This window comes from Paramisgurnus dabryanus, chromosome 8 (assembly GCF_030506205.2).
Source record: "Paramisgurnus dabryanus chromosome 8, PD_genome_1.1, whole genome shotgun sequence".
NCBI lineage: Eukaryota > Metazoa > Chordata > Actinopteri > Cypriniformes > Cobitidae > Paramisgurnus > Paramisgurnus dabryanus.
Genome location: NC_133344.1, coordinates 15,714,266 through 15,739,305, shown reverse-complemented (window position 1 = coordinate 15,739,305; position 25,040 = coordinate 15,714,266). Strand labels below are relative to the sequence as shown.

The 25,040-nt window shown below is 37.6% G+C and overlaps 1 protein-coding gene across 1 annotated transcript in view; it reads right to left on the bottom strand.

The window, feature by feature from the left end:
- The window catches only part of nphs1 (NPHS1 adhesion molecule, nephrin), a 104,484-nt gene that overhangs the window by 28,744 nt on the left and 50,700 nt on the right, over positions 1-25,040 (bottom strand). Inside the window, exons 8-17 of the mRNA XM_065280655.2 lie at positions 23,818-23,939; positions 20,058-20,229; positions 17,593-17,750; positions 13,629-13,770; positions 13,434-13,558; positions 13,167-13,335; positions 9,734-9,863; positions 6,065-6,237; positions 2,883-3,023; positions 2,030-2,167 (exon numbers count right to left, since the gene is read on the bottom strand). Coding sequence (XP_065136727.1) covers positions 2,030-2,167; positions 2,883-3,023; positions 6,065-6,237; positions 9,734-9,863; positions 13,167-13,335; positions 13,434-13,558; positions 13,629-13,770; positions 17,593-17,750; positions 20,058-20,229; positions 23,818-23,939 — 1,470 coding nt within the window. The remainder of the gene's footprint in view (positions 1-2,029; positions 2,168-2,882; positions 3,024-6,064; positions 6,238-9,733; positions 9,864-13,166; positions 13,336-13,433; positions 13,559-13,628; positions 13,771-17,592; positions 17,751-20,057; positions 20,230-23,817; positions 23,940-25,040) is intronic.

The following is a 25,040-nucleotide window of genomic DNA, read 5'->3' as shown; positions in this document are numbered from 1 at the left end:
CAATGGATTGTGCTAAGCTATGCTAAAAGTGCTACCGCCAGACCCGGAGATCAGCTGAATAACATTTTTCACTCTAGGGGAGCTATTTTCAAAAAAAGTGGAGGGTCTCTTTAAGATGGACACAGAAAATACAGAAAATATTACACACAATGTAAAAAAACCACAATTTTAAGGACAACAAGGCTTCTGGCAAAGTCAGTATTTAGTGTGACCTCTCTTGGCCCAAAGCACTTCATGAACTCTTTTGAGTAGACTCAAGTCATTAAATTAGATTGTACCATGAGCCTGTTGGATGCTTTATTGTGATTGGTTGAGAAATGTACCCTGGGTGTTTTTTATTTTTCGGTAAAGCGCACACCTAACCTGTCAAATGTCTTAAGATTACAACCAGAACAATGTTTGTGGTAACCGTGGTATAAGCAGATAATTGAATTTGGTCCTTTGAACTATTTTATAATTAAGTTTAAGATGAGCTCACACTAAATGCTTTGACTAAAACACTTTAGGTTGTTTTTAATACTGCATACAAATGTCCAGTATTTTCAGGTTGTATTCTTAAAAAGATACTGACAAATAAATAAATAAATAAATAAATAAATAAATATATATATATATATATATATATATATATATATATATATATATATATATATATATTTAAGATGTATTAAAAACAATGTATTATGAGCACAGTATAATACATAGGGACCCAAAAGTCAGAGGTCTTAAAGGTGGGGTGCATGATCTCTAATGGCCAATGTTGACATTTGAAATCACCTAAACAAACACGCACCTACCCCAATAGAATCTGGACCTTCTTTTGATAGACCCGTCCCACACATATGCAACCCAGGCAACGATGTCGGTTAATAGAAACGCCCCTTACTGCTGATTGGCTACAAGTGTGTTTTGGTACTCGGCCGACTCCCTTTTCCAAAGTGTTTGTCAAAAATCATGCACTTTAATGTAATACATGTTTTTTTTATATAAGTGCATTGTATTAGTAAAATTATATAATGTAAAATTGAAATACTGTAGCACTAGCGATGGCAATTGGCAAGATTGCAAGGTTGAATCCCTAGATAGAATATACGTTCACATTACTGCATTTGGCAGACCCTTTATCCAAAGCAACTCACGGTGCATTAAATAGAATACTTTTTCATCAGTGTGTTCCTGGGTTAAAGGGATAGTTCACCCAAAAATGAAAATTCTGTCAGCATTTACTTACTCTCATGTTGTTACAAACCTGTATAAATGTCTTTGTTCTAATGAACACAAAGGAAGATATTTAGAGAAATGTTTGTAACCAAACAATTCCTGGACCCTGGATTATGTTTTCCTACTACGGAAGTGAATGGGGTCTGGTTACAAACATTTCTCAAAATATCTTCCTTTATGTTCATCAGAAGAAAGGAATTTATACAGGTTTGTAACAACATAAGAGTGAACTATCCCTTTAAAACGTATTGCACTGCTAAGGCAATGCTCTACCACTGAGCTATACAGGAGCACAAGCACACCTTAAATGCACTCTACAGTAGTTATTTTTGGATAAATACCAAATGCATTAATGTGACTAATATACAATTTGAATGAAAAGTTGAATTGAAAATCAGCATGTTATCCATAATTAATTCTCTTTCACATTAATGATGACATGCAGCCGAGTTGGCTCGGACTCCACATGCTATCCCAGCATGCTTGAGACCGTTCCAATAAGCATTATTGGAATGATGAAAATGTGACCTTTTTATAACGGGCGTACACACTCAATGTCACAAATTCCCTAACATTTGATTAAGCCTGATTCACACATTCATTTAGGAGAATGTGTCGCATCTGGGACCTGACACTGTACATGACTGCAGTGCCAGTATGTGTGAATCTGCCATTCATTATCTAACAATAGTGCAAAATTGTTATTTATAGTTGTGTTCAAAAAGAAAAGAAAGCTGTGAAAATAAATTCACAATGTTTCTCATTTTTAACTTTAATTAAAAAATTAACATTTAAAAGGGCTTCTTACACTGCACATCCAGTTTGAGTTTGGTGCGGTATTTCCCCTCAGAGTTGGAACACTCGATGATGTAATCGCCCCCGTCTCGACGAGACACGTTCACGATTTCCAGGCTCCAATCGTCGAAGCGATACCGGGGATCTCTTTCTGTCACAAATACGAAAGTAACAACAAACATAATCCATGTCAAATTACAGAGCCATGACAATTGCCAACGCACACAGAAAAATTAAATATTTACATACACACATACAGTGGTCCTATGACAGATTTACACTTTGCAAAATGGTCCTAAAATCTATCAAAATGTGCCTTTGAGGTACCAATATGGACCTTTGAGGTACTAATATGCACCCTGTACTTTTTGAAAGGGTACAGCTTATGTACCTTTGTATGGTATGTATTCTTTTACTATATAATGACACCTCATTTGTCCGATGTTTTGCTTGTAAAGCATGCTGTTGTTAAGAAATACTGCTTGGCTTTATATTATCTAATGCAATGCAATGGCAGTGACACATTTTTGTGTCAAGAGTAGCTTAAGTATCTAAAAACCTGGGGCCAAGGTGTACACCAAAACATCTGGTTTATCCTTAAAAGCCTTCTCCCTGGAAACCTCTTTTTTTTTGCGGGAATACCACAGGGACTTCAACTCAAGACTTCTGAAGAGCTCTTAACACAAGAACGAAGACCGAAAACGCTGTGTCGCATTCAGAACGACAGCGATCCTCATTTAGACTGCATACATTAGCACAAGATCACATCTGTCACGGTGTAGTGCCAGAACCCATCGATGTTTTATTCAAAACACATATGGCGACGTGTGGCACGGCTTGTTGAGTCGCGTAATGTTGCCCGTTACCTTTCACAAGCTTCTCTCCCTGGAAAATCCACTCGCAGGTGATTGCGTCCGGATTGGCGGAGACTTTGACAGGAAGTGTGGCGGTCTCATCTTCAATCACCTGGACCTGATCAGGCTGCTCATCAGAGAACTCGGGAGGAACTGAGTTTAATGTAAAGATACACACACAGAGAGAGATATATGTGAAGGCACAAAATGTACAAGCAAGTTTATTTATAAATGTGATTAACAACATGGGAGACATGAACTTTAGACAGTCACCAAATGGTATGTAAGCAACGTGTCCAAAAAATAAGCACATAACACGTTAGCAAGTCTAATTCCAGACTAACACTTCAATCCCTGTACACACAGCCATGATTTTATTTACGCTAATGTTCATGTGTTACTGCAAATGATGTGACTGCAAAAAGCTCTCATGTAACAGTTTTTACTGATATGGGGTGGTTTCCCAGACAGGGCTTATCCTAGTCCCAGAATAAAATGCATGTTTGAGCTGCCTTAATTTAAAATCATCTTAACATATATCAGTACCATTGGATATCATTCATATTTATAAAAACTACTTAAATGTCCTAAAATAACTAATGCCTATAGTCCTGGATACATCTAGACCCTGTCTAGGAAACTGTCCCATACAGTATTAACATTTGTAAAATGCCCCTCAATTTGAGATAAATCCTTTGTTTTTGTATTATTAACTACATTTCTTTATTGTTATTATTATTATTGAAATATAAATTTATATCATTAAAGGGCACCTATGGTCTGATTCAAGATTTTACTTTTCCTTTGGTGTTTAAGTGCGTGTTAGTAAAATAATGTTTTATTAGTCATCTTCGGAACACAGTTTAAGATTTAAGGTTTAATATTTAGTCCGAGAGCTTGTTGACCCTTCATTGAAAATCTACGTATGGTATACTGTCCATGTCCAGAAAGGAAATTAAACATCATCAAAGTAGTTCATGTGACATCAGTGGGTCAGTTAGAATGTGTTGAAGCATAGAAAATACATTTTAGTCTAAAAATAACCAAAATTACGACTTTATTCAGTATTTTCTTCTCGTCACGTGACTGCAGTGATGTGGCTGACGTGTTATATGGTGCGCCCCAGCTGTTTTTTTTGTGTACCCGGGCTTTGTTTACAGTCTGAGGGAGACGCACGCTGTAAGTTTGAAAAAAAAAACTTAGCAAACATGTCTGAGGATAACACGTCATCCGCGTCACTGCAGTAACGTGACTTTAGTCTCGCGCATGCGCTTTACAACAGACGCAGAAGAGAACACAATGCTGAATAAAGTCGTAATTTTTGTTATTTTTGGACCAAAATGTAAATGCTTCAACACATTCTAACTGACCCACTGAATTACTTTGATGATGTTTTTATTACCTTTCTGGACATTATACCGTACAAAGATTTCAAACATGGTAAGGAGCGTCACATTTCCGGCTGACATTAGAGGTATTCAGGCCAATCACAACGTACAGATTAGCTGGCCAATCAGGGACACAGCGCTTTTTAAATCGATGAGTTATGTATAAAATCTGTGCGTTTCAGGAAGAGAGGGAAATACAAAAATGTAAAAAATGTAGAAAATAATGTGTTTTTATAGCCATAAACCACGCAAAGACATTGTATTATACCAAATACACAAATTAAATGTTTTTTAGCAATGAAATAGGTGCCCTTTAATACATTTGTATTATTATTACTATTGTGCAGACTTTGTGTTAGCACTTCATGCTTTGTTGGTTTTTATAAAACAATTAAGTTATTATTTTAAGTAAATAACAATTTCACATTTTTAGTTCTACTAAAAGGGATAGTTCACCCAAACATGAAAAGTCTGTCACGACTTTTTTACTTACTTTCATATTGTTACAAACCTGTATATAATTTATTTGAGTAATGTTTGAAACCAAACCCATTAGAACCCACATTCACTTGCATAGTATTATTTTTTTCCTACTATTGAAATTAATGGAGCCTTTGATGGTTTGGTTACAAACATTACTCAAAATGTCTTCCTTCGTGTTCATCAGAACAACATGAAAGTAAGAATTTTCATTTTTGGGTGAACTATCCCTTTAAGCAATGAAAAAAATAAAAGTAAAATTAAATGTACTTAAAGTGAATATTGTATATTTTATTTCACTGAACCAAAAATAGTAAATATGTAAATATGAAACATTTTTTTATATTTATACACTATTTACATACTATAACAATATTTAAACAGAATATAAGCACTAATAAGTTGCTTTATGCTACGTTTACAGCCTCCATACCACAGGCTTCCCTGGAATATCCAAAACCGTCTGTGATTTTATTCCTTGAATGATATAGCACATTATAGTACCATGCAATTTATAAGAAAACCATAATGGTGCATGCCCAAAAATCCCCATAAGACTAACAGATTCAGTGTTTTTCCTCTTTCTCGTCTGCTGCGCAACGTGTAAATAAGGCACATGATTTATTGTGCCGTTGATCTCAAGAGGGTTTCTGTGTCTTTGTCTCATTAATGTTCACAGGATTCAAATGCAGATTTAAACAAACCATTTCCTCACATCAATAGGCAGGCACACATGCTGCACACATACAGAAAGCTGATGATAAAAATAAACTAAAGACAATACAACAACAGACGTGTGTTATAGAAAGGTGTTGAGATATGGAGGATCTAAAATAGATGATGACCTTTCTTTATGTTCACAAAGCATGTGGCACAGACAAACACACACATAAACTCATTAACAGGCATAGCGAAAAGCTCATTCAAATATACCATAAAGTACATGCACACGTACATCTATCTAAGAAAGCCTGCCAATCTTAATAAAATAAAAGTATATCTTCATGCCAACAAGAAAAACACCATACAGTAAAAATATAGAAAGTGACTTATAGATGTTTCAGTCTATTAAGGTAAATGCTTTGAATTTACCACATTTATTACAATAATTTGATTATGTTATTATCAACTTCTCTTTTGACGATCCAGCCCAGCATGACGAGAGTTAAAATGAACAGAAAAGAGTTAACATGGTCAATGGCACACTATTGCTTGGTAATTGATCTGTAAAATCATAAACAATTAATTTGACACACAGAATCTATTTCCAAGTTTAAATTCGATACATAATCACTGTAAAACATGCTTAAACTTGAAACAACTTACAGAGGACATCTAGAGTATAGAAGTTGTTGACACCTTCGGAAAGCACGTTACTGAAAGCCTGACAGGTGATCCGTTTCGCGTTGTGACTGGAGTCGAGAACAAGAGACAGCTTGCTGGTCCTGGACATCCCACCATACTCTGCCTTTTTAGGAGCCTGATCAACTCCTTGAAGTCTGATAGATAGAGGAGTCTATTAGGTTTCATAAGGACACTTTACACTTTTTATGGAGAGTTAATACAAAAGATATGAAAAGTATTACAAAACATTCCTTCAGTACAGAATCATAATAGACTATGAATATTTGATGTACCTCTATGCAGTAAAAGCATTATTTGTTGTGAATTTGTGTTTGTCTGAAGTGAGTTTGGGCCCACTGGGGACATCTTAAAAAACTAAATATCTCTAAAACTCTAAAAGAAATCCCTCTGTTTCTAAATGAACCCTTGCTCTTCTAAACAAATCACTCCTCTTACTAAACGAAACCTAAACAAATCCCTTCTCTTTTAAAACGAATCTTTGCTCTTCTAAACAAATCATTGCTCTTCTAAACAAATATTTGCTCTTCTAAACAAATCACTCCTCTTACTAAACAAATCCTAAACAAATCCCTTCTCTTCTAAACGAATCTTTGCTCTTCTGAACAATTCACACCTCTTACTAAACATATCCTAAACAAACCCTTGCTCATCTAAACAAATCATTGCTCTTCTAAACGAATCCTTGCTCTTCTAAACAAATCCCTCCTTTTCTAAACAAATCACTCCTCTTACTAAACGAATCCTAAACGAATCCATTCTCTTCTAAACGAATCTTTGCTCTTCTAAACAAATCAGTCCTCTTACTAAACGAATCCTAAACAATCCGACTTCTAAAGGAATGCTTGCGCTTCTAAACAAATCCTTCCTCTTCTAAACAAATCATCTCTTTTCTAAACAAATCACTCTTACTAAACAAAGCCTAAACAAATCCCTCCTCTTCTTAATGGGTCTTTTCTCTTCTAAACAAATCATTTCTTTTAGTAAACGAATCCTAAACAAATCCCTCCTCTTCTAATTGAATCCTTGCTCTTCTAAACAGATCACTCCTCTTACTAAACAAATTTTAAACGAATCCCTCTTCTAAACGAATCCTAAACGAAGCCTAAACAAATCCCTCCTCTTCTTAATGGGTCCTTGCTCTTCTAAACAAATCAGTCCTCTTACTAAACGAATCCTAAACAATCCGACTTCTAAATGAATCCTTGCGCTTCTAAACAAATCCCTCCTCTTCTAAACAAATCATCTCTTTTCTAAACAAATCACTCTTACTAAACGAATCCTAAAAAATCCATCCTCTTCTAAACAAATCATCTCTCTTCTAAACAAATCACTCTTACTAAACAAATCCTAAACAAATCTCTCCTCTTCTAAATTAATCGTTGCTCTTTTAAACAAATCACTCTTACTAAACGCTCTTCTGAATGAATATTTGCTCTTCTAAAAAAATCACTCCTCTTACTAAACAAATCTTCTTCTTCTGAACAAATCCTTGCTCTTCTAAACAAATCCCTGCTCTTCTAAACAAATCACTCCTCTTACTAAACAAATCTTAAACAAATCCCTCCTCTTCTAAACGAATCCTTGCTCTTCTAAACAAAATCACTCCTCTTCTAAACAAATCCTTGCTCTTCTAAACAAATCACTCCTCTTACTAAACAAATCTTAAACAAATCCCTCCTCTTACAATTGAATCCTTGCTCTTCTAAACAAATCACTCCTCTTACTAAACAAATTTTAAACAAATCCCTCCTATTCTAAACGAATCCTTGCTCTTCTAAACAAATCACTTCTCTTTCTAAATGAACCCTTGCTCTTCTAAACAAATCCCTGCTCTTCTAAACAAATCACTCCTCTTACTAAACAAATCTTAAACAAATCCCTCCTCTCCCAATTGAATCCTTGCTCTTCTAAAAAAATCACTCCTCTTACTAAACAAATTTTAAACAAATCCCTCCTATTCTAAACGAATCCTTGCTCTTCTAAACAAATCACTTCTCTTTCTAAATGAACCCTTGCTCCACTAAACAGACCCCCTAAACAAATCCCTCTTCTTTTAAACAAATCTCTGCAATTCTAAACAAATCTACCTCTTCTAAATGAATCATCACATTTCTAAATCAATCCCTCCTCTTATAAATAAATCTCTGCTTTTCCGAATTATTATTCTTCCTCTTTAAATGAATCTCTCTTCTTCTAAACAAATCTTTGCCCTTCTAAACAAATCCCTCCATTTCTGAATGAAGCTCTACTCTTCTATACAAACTGATTCTCTTCTAAATGAATCTTTCCTTTTTAAATTATTTTTATCTAACTGATCCCTCTTCTTCTAAACAAATATCTGCTCTTCTAAGTGAATCATCACATTTCCAAATGAATCACTTCTCTTATAAACTAATCTCTGATCTTCTAAATCGTTATTCTTCTAAACGAATCCCTCTATTTCTGAATGAATCTCTTCTCTTCTATACAAACTGATTCTCTTCTCAATGAATCCTTCCTCTTTTAAATTATCTTTATCTAACTAATCAATCTTCTTCTAAACAAATATCTGTTCTTCTAAATGAATCATCACATTTAAAAATGAATCCCTCGGCTCATAAATTAATCTCTGCTCTTCTAAATCATTACTCTTTGAAATTAATATCTCGTTTTCTGAATTAATCTCCATTCTTCTAAACAAATTGTTCCCTCTTTAAACGAATCCCTCCTGAATGAATCTCTATTCTTCAAAACAAATCTACCTCTACAATAAAGTCCTCATTTTATATTTTTTACCAAAACGAATCTCTCTTCCTGTAAATGAATCTCTACTCTTCTAAAAAAATTGATCCTCTCTTCTAAATGAATCCCTTTGTTTCTAAATGAATCTCTCCTCTTCTAATCAAATTGTTCCTCTTCTAAACCAATCCGTTCTCTTCTAAGTGAATCCCACCTCTATTCACAAACACTACAATCACTGTTAAATTACTTTGAAAATAAAGCTAAGCCATAAAGCTTATCCTGGCTGCTATAACACCACTCCTTATCTGCTCACAACTGCCGCAAAGTGGAATTTCTTCATCCAGCCACATATTGACAGCACCTGAGATCGACTCTAACAGGGTAATGACTTTGTGATCACGGGCAGTCTGTCGAAGCTTAATACAGAGGCAAGAAAACGTCTCAGGACGGATTGTCAAACTGCCTATTTGCTTTAGCAACCACTTCACATTCTCACCATACGAGTAAAAGCCGTTATCGAGCCTTACTGCTCACACCAAGACTCGTTTTTGCTCTTTTGGCACTGGAAAAGTCAGGGAAATAAGCAGAGATGGACAGATGTGCATCAGCAGTAATCCATTTTAACTCAACGCTTCAGTATCACACGCCATCTGTGTTTTTTAAAGTAACATTCATGCGAAATGCACATCAATGATGTTGAATGCGGTGTAAAACAGATTTTGTTGTGTTGAATGGGGGCAACGCTCTGGAGTCTATTGATTTAGATCAATCAGATATGCTGCATTTTCTCGTTCAATACAGGCAGGCTAAATCCCTTCGGGAACTCTTTAGACTAAGTAAAACCGAATTAGTCGGGCCTGCGTGTGCATTTCTGCATGTTTGTATTCATCTAAATGAGAGTTTCGGTACTTGACAGGGCCAAGGCTCCAGCTGATATTCGCCATAGGGTTGCTGCTCCCAGCCAGGCACTCCAGATCAAGCGTCTCTCCCTTGCGTAGTTCCTTCTGCTTGGCCACAATCTTCACGCTTACAGCTGGAACTGAACCAGGAAGAACGCATTAAAAGATTGCTCCACTTTCATAAAAAATACAAATAATTTACTCTCCCTCAAGATGTTTATATCTTTCTTAGTTTGGTCGAAAATAAATTAGGTTTTTCTCCTTATAGTGGACCTCAACAGTTTACGATGCAGTTTAAATGCTGCTTCAAAAGGGCTCTAAATCATCCCAACTGAGTTATTTAGTGAAACTATCATAATTGTTGACGAGAAAATTAAAATGTGTATTGAAACCACAACGTCACATTTTGCACTGTGTGACGCACCAGCGCGACCTTACGTATTATGTAATCAAGTCGGAAGGTCACGTGTTACATATGTGAAATGCACACTTGTGGGCCATTTTAAATAATAAACTGACACAAAAACATTAATTAGTATCATTCCAATGGGACGGTCCTCTTTCTTAACACCTGTAAACACTGAAGTGGTAGTTTCACATACGTCATGCGTGACCTTTCGACGTGGTTACGTAATACGTAAGGTAACGCTGGTGCATCACACAGCCAGTGCAAGATAAGAAGTAGTTTTTTTTTGGCTAAAATAAGGATTGTTTCACTAGATAAGGCTCTTAAAGGTACTAAAGAGGATGTTTGTTTATACATTTTTGCAATATTACTTGAAACTGACCGCATCAGCGATTGGCTGATGTTTTTAAGGCCATACTTTGTGCACAGATGACGTATATTAATATTATTACTTTCAGTGCACCTAATAAATAGTCTTTTATCAGTAAGTAAAGACAGATTGGCCCTCTGGCTTGTCAATCACTGCCATTACGATCCTTGTGAGAGACGTGCATGCTTCAGTAACTTTACACAGGCGACGCATGCGCATGCCGCATGAAATTCCGTCTTAAGTTTCGGTTTGTTTTCATTGTCGATCCTGCTTTCCTCCCCGAATTTGCACCATGGTAGAGAAGAAACGCGAAGGAGGGCGCAAACAAAATAAAAACTGTTTTGAAGTCGGTGAGAAGAGGAGAAAATTGAACTTGTCAGAAGAACGTAATGTAAGCAGAGTCGTTATTGGAGAAACATTTCAATGATGGAGAACAATGAAGGAACAGAGAGGTGTCAATACAGACGCGCAGTTGGCAAAAATTATTTTCGACAGGTAACAGTGATTATTCTTTCTTTGGGGAATAATTATTGTTGTACTTTTATTCAGGTATATTGACATTGTTTGTGTACTGTAGTTGTAAGGCAGTGACCAGTCTGCTACATGCTAGTTGAAATGGGAGTAGCGTCGACTGATCTAACTTTTTAACGTCTTATTTGTTTATTATAATAATAATAATAATATTTTACATTTATATAGCGCTTTTCTCAGTACTCAAAGCACTTTACATATGAACGGGGGAATCTCCTCAACCCCCACCAATGTGCAGCATCCACCTGGATGATGCGACGGCAGCCATTTCACATAATTAATCCACTGACGCGAGTCACGCGACACAGCATATGCCGGTGGTTAACAAACACTCGTGTTCAAATACTCGTGCATAATTATGATAACTGTCATTAGTTGTCATTTGTTTAATTTGTAATTCTTAATGCAAAGATGACGTTGTTTGCAATGTCTTTGTTATGACAACATGACATTAACCAATACATCATAACTTGTCATGACAACCTGACATTACCAAGACAACATAATTGACCACTTTTTACCAGTGAACAAATTGAATACTCTGTCATAGCGTTTAATAACAGTGTCATTAATATTTTTCTTGACCTCAACTACAATGATACAAATTGAATTTGTCATTACAATGTCATTAAGTGTTAATACTCTGTCAAATAGTTTTATAACAATGTCATAAATATTCTTCAGTTCATTATGTTTTTTTTAAGTTTCCTCCATGTGTTTAACAAATAAAATCAATAATTCAATAATAATAATAATAATAATAATAATAATTAAAATTAATAAACTTATATTTTATTGCATTTGGAGACCAAATCACCTAAAATTAAATGAAAACAGTACAATAATGGGTTAAGCCATTAATTTATTAAATTCAAATAATGAAATGTTTTGTTAGTTTTTTCTTCTATGTCAATAAATGTCAGAACCCTGTGTGTGTGAGGAAGAACAAGTTCAGTTAGTTGTCAGTTTTTATTTATTGTGCACATACATAAAGTATAATCTTTTGACGTGTCTGTTGCATTTTGTTAAGGTATTTAAAATTATTTGACATATTATTAACACTTAATGACATTTAAACGACAGTTCAATGTAATGTTAACCCAACAAACTAGGTTGTTTCCTAATTATTCTGCTATGTCATGTTTGTAACAGATTATGACAAGTTATGATGTATTGGTTTATGTCAAGTTGTCATAACAAAGACAATTCAAACAATGTCATCTTTGCATTAAAAATGACAAAATTGAACAAATGACACTTAATGACAGTTTTCATAAATGTGCATAAAATCTCCTTCATTTTCATAGCACGTGTCATGTCATGATTATGAAGGTGTCATGTCAGTTTTATGAACACCCCTTCAAGAAAAGGGTTCCCGTAATTTTATAACTACAGTAAATATTCTAGTGACCCAGTCTGTGCAAGCCTAGCTGAAGTAATATTTTTTATCAAATTATGTAAAATCATCCTACATTGTATATTAAAAATGCAACCTTGATTTCTTTAATATTGACTGAGTAAGGTCATGACAATTATTGAAATCAATCTAAAATCGAACTTTGATGCTCCTATCGCATTATTAGATTGAGACTTTAGCCTGGTTTTAGACAAGGTCACATATATAAAAATACACACAGACACATTCATACATATTAGCAACTGTTTTTTTCTGTAGAGAAAGTGTTGTGCAAATACTGTATATCCAGTGAACACTAAATTATTGAACATATATGAGAGTTTAATCTGTTTTATAGGACAAAATCCACAAATATGACCACAAAACCAGTGACGCAAACACTTTGCAAAGGTACAGTATATTTGTAGCAATAGCCAAAAAAAAACATGGTATGGGTCAAAACTATTGGTTTTTCTTTTATGCCAAAAATCATTATACTATGTAAAGATCATGTACCATGAAGATTTTGTACATTTTCTACTGTAAATATATCAAATCTTTTTTTTTGTGAGTGGATGCATAAATTGTCAATTTTAAAAGGCCATTTTCTCAATATTTAGATTTCAGATTTTCAAATTGTTGTATCTTGGCGGAAAAAAATTACTATGACTGGTTTTGTGGTCCAGGGTCACAGTTTTGCTTGTACAAGCCACATTATTGTGCAAATTTTAAAAGCTTACACAGAACCCTGAGTTTCGTTTGAGCAGAGATAACTTTCTTGGCCTTGTTGGATGAGTCACATCGGTAGATGGCCAGATTGTCACTGGGCTGAAGGGTGAGAAGAAGCTCTCGTGACACCCCACGTTGTGAAGATACCTGCTTCGAAGCTGTCGGCACAACTCTGCTATTCTGCAGTTTATACACAGGTAAATCAATTAAATGCTCTAAACACAAACCCAATCAATTAATTGATTATAAAGATGTTTGCAAAAATCCACACTGCAAACCTTCAACCACGTCAGTGTTCCTGTGGGATTCCCACCAGTGGAGAAACAAACTAGGCGAAATGTTGTGCCGGAGTGCAAGAAGCGGTCCGGTGGAGGAGCATCTAACCAAACCTTTTGAGGAGGATCTGAGAAAGAATCGTTTAAACATGACGAACAGAAGCTCAACAAAAACGTCACACAGAGTTTAATGCTCACAGTAGACGATGAGCTGTTCTGATTGGACCTTGGAGAAGCGAGTGCCTTTGTTAAACGCCTCACAGGTGAGGGAAAGATTGTTGTCCTCACGTGAGACTTTATGTGTCAGGTTAGATATTGTCGTCATTCCACCATTATCTCCCTGTAACACATATACATACTGTCATATACAGAAGTTCAACGTAAAGACATGTATTTGGACACGTGTTACGATACCTGCCAAGCCACATACACTGATGAGCCATTACATTATGACCACCTGCCCAATAACCTGTAGGGCCTCCTTTAGCCTGCAAAACAGCAGCATTGATTTGACAAGGTGGCAATAGGTTTCCTGGGGTATCTAGTGCCGTAATGTCAACAGCAGTCTCTCCAGTTTGCGTATATTGCGTGGGGTTGGGATATAGCGCAAACATGTTAGTCCAAGTCGAATGTTCAATTTGGTTCATGTCATCTGATTCTGGCAATGTCGCATGGGGCATTATCCGGTTGGTAATGGCATGGAACACAGTTGCCATGAATGGGTGCACTTGGTCCACAATGATTTTCAGATAACTGGCAGCTGTCAGGAATGGTTCATTTGTGATAACGGGGCCTAGAGCGTCCCGAGAAAACATCGGCCAGCCTGTGAATGTCCAACAGTTCATCTCTGCACTCGACCATCAACGAGATGCACCTCAAATCTTAAGTTTTCAGAAAAGTCTACTTTATTACAACCATCCATGGCCCAATCACAATGATCTCGAGTCCGTTTCATGCATTGTTGGTGTCGTTGGCTACGCAGGTCCAAACGCAGAAGGTTGCAGTCACTGTTGTCACTGTTCCACTGTTGAAGCTGCAGGTGATTTGTCACAATGTGGCCCTACGGATGCTGTGAATAATGGACGACAGTCTTTACTCCCTTCTGGCATCAACGAGCTTCAGATGACACGAAGCTGGACGACAGTCATTTGGCCATCCATGCACCGCTTTTGATATGAATTCACTACCGTAGCACGTGAACAACTCAAAAGGCATTTTTCCAAGTTTTCAGAGTTCCAAGGTCCAATTCGTCCTCTATTAAAATCCGATTAATCTTCAGATTTTCCCATTATGACAGTAAACACTACTGACCGAAGCTGGTCCTTGGGTGTTATATATACTGCTCTATATGAACAGTACCTGTGCCTTGGTTGGGTTGCCAGGTCCACTAGTTGCTTATGCTGGGTACACATCAAAAGATAATCGGCTCTTCCGACAATCCTAGCTATGTCCCAATTATCTTAACAGATTTTTCCTTGGTGTTGAGGTGTGTTATTCTGAACCTGATCAGAAGTACGTCGGAGCCGTCCGGATCGCGAATCGTAAATATTAAACATGTTTAATATTTACGATCAGAAATCCTTAGTGTGTGAGGAACCCCGAGAACAAAGGCGCGCACTCTCTTGAGATTATCACGTGAAACGAAACAATATCAAATCAGAAAGCGAGATGATGGAAGACGGAAACAGTCATGGTGCAAAGTGAACTTGTACAAACCATGTTCCCGCTCTCTCCATGACTTCACCAAAACCGCTTTCTTTTATTCCCTTGAATTTTCTGTGAAAATCATTCCAAACACTATCATTGAAATTTCCTTCTGCATATCGTCCGCCATGCTTATTCTGAAGTCTCGCAAGATTTTGCAAGATTTTCTGTGTTTACAATCGAGACTCTGGTTGAAAATTTGTTTGTGTGGTGTGCTGTGGTGTGCACACTATAGGTGCAAAACGGTTAAACCTAGGATTTTTTATCCTCATGTTTGTGGTCTATCACAAATTGAAAATCTTATAAGATGTAAAAAATCTTTTGGTGCGTACCCAGCATTAAGGATGGGGTGGTCATAATGTAATGGCTCATCTGTGTACATGTTTTGTCTATGTATATCAAGTTAATCTACTTGCTGCCAATTTTAATTTGCTGTGCTAATTTGTATGTTTCCATGGTTATGGCATGTGTTGCTAAACAAGGTCAAAATACTGTATTAATTGTTTTATGTCTTACAAACATATCATTCTGCTTCAGAACACATATAGTTTGAAGAGCTCAGATGCTATAGCCGCAAAACGCCACCTCCATCCGTATTATCTCCGTATTATATGTTCATCAAATACTTTCACTTCAAATCCAATTAATCCATCCCTCTGGGGTGCGTTTCCCGAACAACGACGCAACATAGTACGATGCATAGTTGGAGAAACTAACCACCTTGTCACAACTGTTTCCCGAAAGCATAGTAACTTTGTCGCACATTCGTCATTTGAACCATGTTGGTTTTACAACATAGTTGATGATGTCATGTGGGAGGTTTCAGTTTGTTGTCATGATTTAGTTATCTGTTGTTTATTTTCAAGATATTTAATTCATGAGCAAGATCCCTCTTACGTCAGTCGTCCCAGGGATTCCTCAGGGTCTTAAAGCTCGTAGGACTGCGCACATGCGCAGTTTTCAAATGCAGCGCTTTAATTCTGTTTACAAACTAAAATACGTAAAATAAAATTTGTATATATTTAGAATGATGGATATAGAATGTACTACATATTTGTTCAAAAGCATGATCAACATAAGTCTACATATTACAATAACAAGTAACGATGCTTCTAACGACAGGTGAAGAGCTGTCGTTCAAACCACACAAGTTTGCGTTGCAGCTTGTAAATGTTCGTTTGAACTATGGTTTCGAGAAACACCAAATCCTTGACCTTCGTCAGAAACGACATAACTAACGACAGTAGTTGGCTAACGATGCTTTTGGGAAACGCACCCCTGGTCATTCAGTACCGGTTTGTTAGCAGAATCCATAAAGAGTCGAATATAAAATGCTCATTTACAAGAAAACATGTCAGAGGGTTTTGCATCTGAGCTCTTTTTATATTAACCCACTGAAATTATTGCACGTAACCTGACAAGAATGATTTGCCAAAGGAGCCTTGATCATTGGAATTAACATAACTAACCCCTCTTACCGTTTATAATTCTGCTCATTTGTCGAGCTCTAATTGACACCTGCTTAGAGGGCTGACCCGCTTCTCTGCCGGTTAATAACGGCCAAACTTATCAAAAAACAAGTCACAAAGAGCGACTCAGAAAGTGAAAGAAAAATCATGAATTAACACTGTCATGTAAATGAAAGATCAGATGTAAAACAGCTCTAAATGAACGCGGGTCCTGTGCGGCAGAGAGGCGCCTCGAGTCGGCTTTTATTCACTTATGTTTCATTCAAATCAAGCCCTGGAGAGGACGAGCGAGAGATTAAAAAACTGAGTCACTAAAAGCCCCAGATCTCGTAGAATATTAGTTGTCGCTAATAGAATCTAAAATAAAAGCAGAATTTTGATAAAGATTTTGGGTCAGACTATTTTTCATAGAATATTGAAAAGTGAATTATTTCTGTAATCAAATGCCCTTGGCTGTTGTGGTGGAGATGGTTATTTGTGTTGTTAATGACTCTAAGGATGAACTCACCTGGCAAGTACCCTGTGTGATTTGTAAATAAACATGGGTGCTGCAAGGCAACTACCGAACAAAACTGAGGGAACCTGGCACATTTATTGCAGTGTTTCCAAGTAATAACTTAAAGACTATGGGGCCCGCCACAGTCTCAACAGTTCAAAACAAACCAATGATATTTTTACACTTCTCATAATAACAAAATCCTCATTTGTTTTACATCTAAAACTATTTACTGTTTTGAAGTTCATCTTGAAATATGGACATAACTTGCACCAAAACGGAGGTTGTGCACTTCATGTGAGAGAAAAAAATAAAGGTGCATAGTCTACATCATTGGTTCCCAAACGTTTCATTTTGTGACTCAAGTAGGTATCTTTCCTGTGACCCACCAACATATTTTTAAAAATACACATTTTATAATTGCGTAGTTTTATATTTGGATAGCTTTAACCATCAAACCCAAAGCCTTTAAATGAAGCGTTAGGTTAAATACCTCAGAGATGGTATAGTCAGTTTGGTTGAGCTCCTTGAACCCGAGCCACCAGCGGATCTGTACTGGCGGATTACTGGAGGAAGTGTAACACATCAAATTTATCATCTGTCCCTCCACAGCTTCGAACGAGCCCAGTAATGTGACTGTGTCTGGTTCAACTGTGAAGAGAAGTGATTACCGTGATAGAAACACAGAGAAGATAAATGTACAGTCAGCATATCTGCCCAGCAAGCTCTTTATGTACGGTTAATCGTACCACAAAGGATTTGAAGCCGTTAAGAGCCATTCTTGTGATTCTCTTACAATACTGAAATAATGATCCAGCTGATCAATAAAATGGAGACAGAAATGTCTTGAGAAATCTTGACTTTAATGAACGCCCAGCTGGTATCAGTTTTTGTGTGCTGCTGGATATATTCTCAATAAACTGAACGTTCCAATAAAAGGAAATTTGTTAAGATTAAATTTGTATTTGACATTTGGAGTCAAAGCTGTTCATCTGTCTGTCTGTACCTATCATTCTATTCATCTATCTGCATCCATCCATCCCTGCCTGTTTGTCTGTCTTTCTGTGTCTACCAACCTAACCATCCATCCATCCATCTGACAGTCATAATACATGTAATCATTTTAAGAAAAATGACAGATTGATACGATGAGATTGACTTTTTGATCTATCTATCTGCATCTACTGTATCTTTATCGGTCTCTCTGTCTATCTGTCTGTACCTATCCATCTATTCATCTATCTGCACCTAGTCTGTCTGTGTCCATCTGCCTGTCTTTGTCCGTCTGTCTGTGCCCATCTGTCTGTCTGTGACCGTCTGTCTGTCTGTCTGTCTGTGTCCGTCTGTCTGTCTGTGTTCAGCCGTCTATCTGTGTTCGTCTGTCTTTTTTCGTCTGTCTGTCTGTGTCGAGCCTTCTGTCTGTGTTTGTCTGTCTGTTTTCGTCTGTCTGTCTGTGTCCATATGTCTGTATCCATCTGTCTGTCTGTGTCCGTCTGTCTGTCTGCACCCATGTCTGTTTCCGTCAGTCTGTCTGCGTCTGTCTGTCTGTGTCCGTCTGTTTGTGTCCATCTGTCTGTGTCCATCCATGTCCGTCTGTCTGTCTGTTTCCGTCTGTCTGTGTCTGCCTGTCTGTGTCTGTCTGTCTGTCTGTTTCCGTCTGTCTGTCTGTCTGTCTCCGTACGACTATCTGTCTGTTTCCGTCTGTGTGTCTGTGCCCGTCTGTCTGTGTCCGTCTGTCTGTCTGTGTCCGTCTGTCTGTCTGTCTGTTTCCGTCTGTCTGTGTCCGTCTGCCTGTCTGTGTCCGTCTGTCTGTCTGTCTGTCTGTTTTCAGCCGTCTGTCTGTGTTCAGACGTCTGTCTGTGTCCGTCTCTCTGTCTGTGTCCATATGTCTGTATCCGTCTGTCTGTGTCCGTCTGTCTGTTTTCATCTGTCTGTCTGTTTTCATCTGTCTGTCTCTGCCCATATGTCTGTGTCCGTCTGTGTGTCTGTGTCTGTCTGTCTGTCTGTCTGTCTGTGCCCGTCTGTGGCCGACTGCCTGTTTCCGTCTGTCTGTGCCTGTCTGTCTGTCTGTGTCCGTCTGTCTGTTTTCGTCTGTCTATCTCTGCCCATATGTCTTTATCATTCGTTGTGTCTGTGTCTGTCTGTATGTCTGTGACCGTCTGTCTGTGCCTGTCTGTCTGTCTGTCTGTCTCCATCTGTCTGTCTGTGTCCATCTGTGTCCGTCTGTCTGTGTCCGTCTACCTGTCTATGTCCATCTGTCTGTGTCCGTCTGCCTGTCTGTGTCCAGCCGTCTGTCTGTGTCCGTCTGTATCCGTCTCTCTGTCTGTGTCTGTCTCTCTGTCTGTTTCCGTTTGTCAGTCTGTGTCTGTCTGCCTGTCTGTGTCCGTCTGCCTGTCTGTGTCCAGTCGTCTGTCTGTGCTCGTCTGTCTGTGTACGTCTGTCTTTGTCCGTCTGTCTGTCTGTGTCCGTCTGTCTGTCTGTGTCCGTCTGTCTGTCTGTGTCCGTCTGTCTGTCTGTGTCCTTCTGTCTGTCTGTTTCCATCTGTCTGTCTGCGTCTGTCTGTCTGTGTCCATCTGTTTGTGTCCATCCTTGTCCGTCTGTCTGTCTGTGTCTGCCTGTCTGTGTCTGTCTGTCTGTTTCCGTCCGACTATTTGTTTGTGTCCGTCTGTGTGTCTGTGTCCGTCTGTCTCTGTCTGTCTGTCTACCTATCTGACAGTTACAAAACATGTAATCATAAGGAAAATGACAGATTGATATCCATCCATCCTTCCATTGATCTATCTATCTGTATCTACCTGTCTATCTGTCTGTCTGACAGTCATAATACGTTTAATCACTTTAGTGACGATTAATCACAAACATCAAGCTTAAGATTGACTTTTTACCCAATTTTCATATCTACCGTTTTTTTTCAATATTCCTTACTTGTAAGATCTTTTTTTAACTGTTTATACTCACATAAAACCGTAAGGGTACGAGTTAGGGACATCGGTGAACGGGACACTAGATTGACGCTCTCGCACTGTAGCACAGCATGGTTGTCCTCTGGCTTCACCTCCATTTTTAATACGCTGCTGGACTTACGTGAAATGCTGTCTACCTCCCAACTAGTGGACAGAACCTCACCATTCTAAAATGACAGGTGATGGCAAAGACAAAAAGGGTGAAACAAACTTTATTGTAACAAAATACTAATTTCACTAACAATTCACATTCCACATATATTATGGCATTTTTACCAGAATGTGTCTGTAACGTTTTAGCTGAAAATCTGCCACAGATCATTTATTATAGCCAAAATATACTTAGTTGGGTGGGAGCAAAAAGCGCAGGTTCTAATGTCTGTACCTCTAAATGCAAATGAGCTAAAGCTCCTCACTTCCTTACAAACAGACAGTGAGGGCATTCAGATAAAATAGATCTGATTAATACAGTCAGGGACAATAGTATCTAGTGGACAGAGTGAAACTCGCTGAGGGTGGAAACTATGGTAATGCAGGACTGTTAGTGAGCGGGGCTTTATCAATGTGAGGTCACATTGATAATAGAATTAAAATGGCATGTCTAATGAGACTGCTTTGGTTTAATGGGGATTAAAAAACAAGGAGCGGATGGATTTTTTTAATTGTAGGGTGGTTGTGTTCACACATTGCCAACACACATTATTGTCCAAACACATGCAAAAAAATTATGCAAAGTGGATTTTGCATAATAGGTGCCCTTTAATGGTAGTATCGTTTATCACAATGGTTCACATTTGGTGAATAAATGGTGGTGAGTTAACATTCAACGGCTTCACTTCTCAATGACATTCACGCATTTGGCAGATGCTTGTATCTAAAGCAACCTAGTTCATTTTTATGTGACATTTTATCAGCATGTTTGTTGCCTAAGCATCAAACTTTTGACCTCTGGATTGCTAACACGGTGCTCAAATGAGCTTTCAGGATCGTGTAGTGCAACTAACCACTTACTTAAACAAATATTATAGTTCAAAAGGTAACTATTTCAAAGTAGCTTTTCCAGCAATTATATAAAAAAATAAAAAATCAATGAAAACCAAGTCTAGTTTCTTTCTTGCAGTCATCTAAAATAAGACATTTGAGCCCGGAAATCACTCATCCGCTCAACAGCCATGCAGACGCTAACATTTGCATTAGCAGAAAATTATTAGAGATGTCACACCTGACACATTTCATCAAAGCGAGACATTCCACCGAGAGTCTATCTGCAGGACACGACATGAATTGAGAAGTAGGATCATCTGTCTACACTTCACTGTACACGTGATTTAAAACTCGATGGCTCGTCTCTGTTTTTAAAACACAGACATTTAATAGCACCCGGTCTTGGCGCTCGGCTTTCCCCAGGGCATGCAGATTTTACTCATACATAAACAAAAAATAAAGCAGCAATTAAATAAACGAATGAATTAAAAGATAAATAAACGTATTTTGCTTCCGAATGGGCTATTTGAGAGAAATGTTTACAGGCGGGAAGTCCACTTAACATTACCCAAGAGCCATTCTCAGACAAAGATGCTGTAATTTGTGAAAGACTTTTTAAATGGCTGTAAGATTAAGCTTTGCTTTTGTTCATTTTGCATTCCCTGTAGTGTCTCTTTGTTTTGTACATGCATACGCTAACATACACTTAAATTGTGACTTGCTGAAAATCAATGCATTATGTTTATTTTGAGATTATCTTTTATAAGACACAAAAATGCTCTTAAAAGGGTTATATGATGCGATTTTATGTTCTCATTTAAAGTCTCAAACCAAACAATTCATTCGATCTAAAAAGGATCTGCCTAAAATGGGAATATGTGACCCTGTACCATGTAACCAGTTATAAGTAGAGATGCTCCGATCAGCATTTTTGGGGCCGATCACCGATTACCGATCACCAAGATCATGATCTGCCGATCGCCGATCAGTGCCAATCACAGGATGGCAGTGGAATGGGAATCTTTTATCTATAATCTAGCAGAGTTTGCACCATTTGTAGAAATGAAACTAACTATAAATTAGGTATACTATTGTTTTAATAGAGAATCAAATAAATAAGCAGAACAAATATTTCTGCTTGCAAAGAGAAATGTAATATGCCTTTAAAAAGGTTTGTCTGTTAAAAGTAATTAAAATAAAACACTTCACAGTCTTTACTGTATGAATTAATATACACGCATTCGTATGAAGTACAACAGTTTTTCACTGATGAGCAGAGAATAATTTTATTGAGAGATGAATTAGGTTACTGTAGCTTTAAGACGTGGGAGAGATCGTTCTCTTCACGTGCATTGATGACCACCTGCTGTGTATGCGTGCGGCGGGTGTCTGAAAACAAGAGCAGCTGTGAGGAAAATGGAAGTTTAAACCTTCAAAACTTGAATGCAAGTAATAAACTTTCGTCATGAGGATGCAATTGTCCGCGATAGATATGTGTTGTATACGCTGTTTGATAGGGATGTGAAGACGCATCGCGCTGAGGACCGGAGCGCGTCCTCTGAGAAAATATGCATATCTCTGTAAAAGCAGAGAGAGAGAGATCCAAATCTGCACGTCACACATGAGCAATGGGTTACAAAATGCTCGCACTGTGTAAAATGGTCTCTAATTGCAGCCGCATCAGGAACGCTATGATGACAAAAGTAAACAGAAAGATCGGCTCATGAGATCGGCAAATTTAGCGAGTGCCGATCGCGTCATTTACGATAGGACGATCTCAAAATGGGGCATAGCTCAACACTAATCTGGGGGTGCCAAAAAAATCTAAATATTGAGAAAAACGCCTTTAAAGTTGTCCAAATGAAGTGTTCCGTATAGAACTGCATACACTCACAAAAATAAAAGTTTTGATATATTTATGCTAGAAAATTTACAAAATATCTTCATGGGACATAATCTTTAGATAATATCCTAATGATTTTTGGCATAAAAGAAAAAAGGTAATTTTGACCCATACAATGTATTTTTGGCTTTTGCTACAAATATACCCCTGCTACTTATAACTGGTTTTGTGGTCCAGGGTCACATATAGGTTAAGGTCATGTCTCCTTATGTAATTACGTAGTCACAGGCACATATTGATAGACAATATAATGCATATTCATTAACCAAAGCCTCAATAGATTTGCATTAGCACATGGTCAAGGTTTAAATATTGCTTGTTTCCTGATGTGAAGCTAGATTAAATGATTTATCTATCAATCCGAGGTTCGATGAAATAGCATCATTTGGTAAACTGATCCACAGGCTCGGGATAATTTAAATCCCAATCAACTTCCCTACAATACAGCTATCCTGACTCCAGAGATTATTTATAACTGAACGCCACACTGCATTTATTTATCTTCTCGAGCTGTGGCTTCCGATGACTCCTGATCTCTTGTAGTTACATGCCAAGTGTCTTGAATCTAAACCCTGCCAACTTCGGCAAACTTTTTTAAAGTGACTTTCAAGACTTGCGATTCAATACGGCCTTTCTGTGGTAATATCTTCTAGGTAATTAGTCCGCAAGCAATTGTAGTAAATGGGCTTATAATTGTTAAATGATGAATGACGCGGCCCATCAGTTTTTATCTAACTGCTACCTGCTTAATGTAACATTTGGTCCCATTTGTGCAAGTGAAGTTACAGGCCATGCGTTTTAGATGAAGAGGGCAGGAAGAACAAGGGAATGTTTCATATCGTGCCTCCGGCAATATTGTCGCTCTCACCTTAGTCCAATGCAAAGTGGCCAAAGGGTTTCCCCCATAAGACATGCAAACCACACGGAGAAGAGTCCCAGCTTTTACCTCTCCATGTTCTAACCCAACCATCACCGGAGCATGTGGTGGGACTGAATTGAGAAAGTAAAAGGGGAATAAAGTGTTATGACATAAAGACATAAAATATTTGATTGCGTTTAAATGTCTCTACACATACTGTACAGAAACACCTGTGGATACAACATTATTGAAACAAAATATCTCGCCTTTGTTCTCTGAAAATTGGGTTATGAAAAGGAATTAAAGAAATAAAGATCTCCCCCACATGTGAAGTTATAGCATCCGAGCTTCAGGAGCGGCACAACTCAATTTTAGTCCCAATACAACATTGTTAAATCGAGGCCATTTAATGCGACTGCAGTGTGAAGACATTGCTTGTCCCTTTGATGAAACCATTAAGAATAAAGAGCGCCCCACACACTGGCACCAGTCCATAAACCAAAATAACAGATGTTTAAACCGTAATAAGGCAATGCGGAACATGAATAAATTACAGTGGGGTTCCTGAATAATACATTTGCCGTAAAATAAATTACGGGGCCGGGCCGCTCTTTGTTATTGCCCCAATCAGTTTGGAAGCGGGCGCGATGGACAGATAAGAGACTGCCATGACAAAGTGCCGTCTTGCTCACAATCTGCAGCCGATGAAAATGGGCAGCGGAAAGTTGGATTTGATGGGCCAGGCGTGCTGAGTAAGACAGCAACGTTGGCCATCGGTTCTGCAACATTAGCACTTATTGCACTGCCTGGCCAGTAATGGAACCATGAGCTGGAGGGGGGGAGCGTAGTGTTTTAAAGCATAAATTTAAAGAGCAGGAAAAAATAAAGTGATTGGCGTTTCGGTGAAGGCTTATGCCTGCCTTACTGTACACATAAAATGTTATCACACACATGTGCATTATATAAATAGGTTTCTCATGTTTAAAACTTGATTAGATATACATCTAATAAAAAATGTAACAAAATTACTTTGAGCTTAAAGATGAAACAACGTTTCTTTCATAATCTATTTATATATAGTATAGACGGTTTAGAAGCAACAACATTACAAAGCATACAGTAGTTTATTGATAAAAAGAGAAGTAAATTTCCAACGTTCATATATTATATGAAACACGTATCAACTATTGCTGTGCGTTCACACCAGACGTGAATGTAGCAAGTAAATTCGC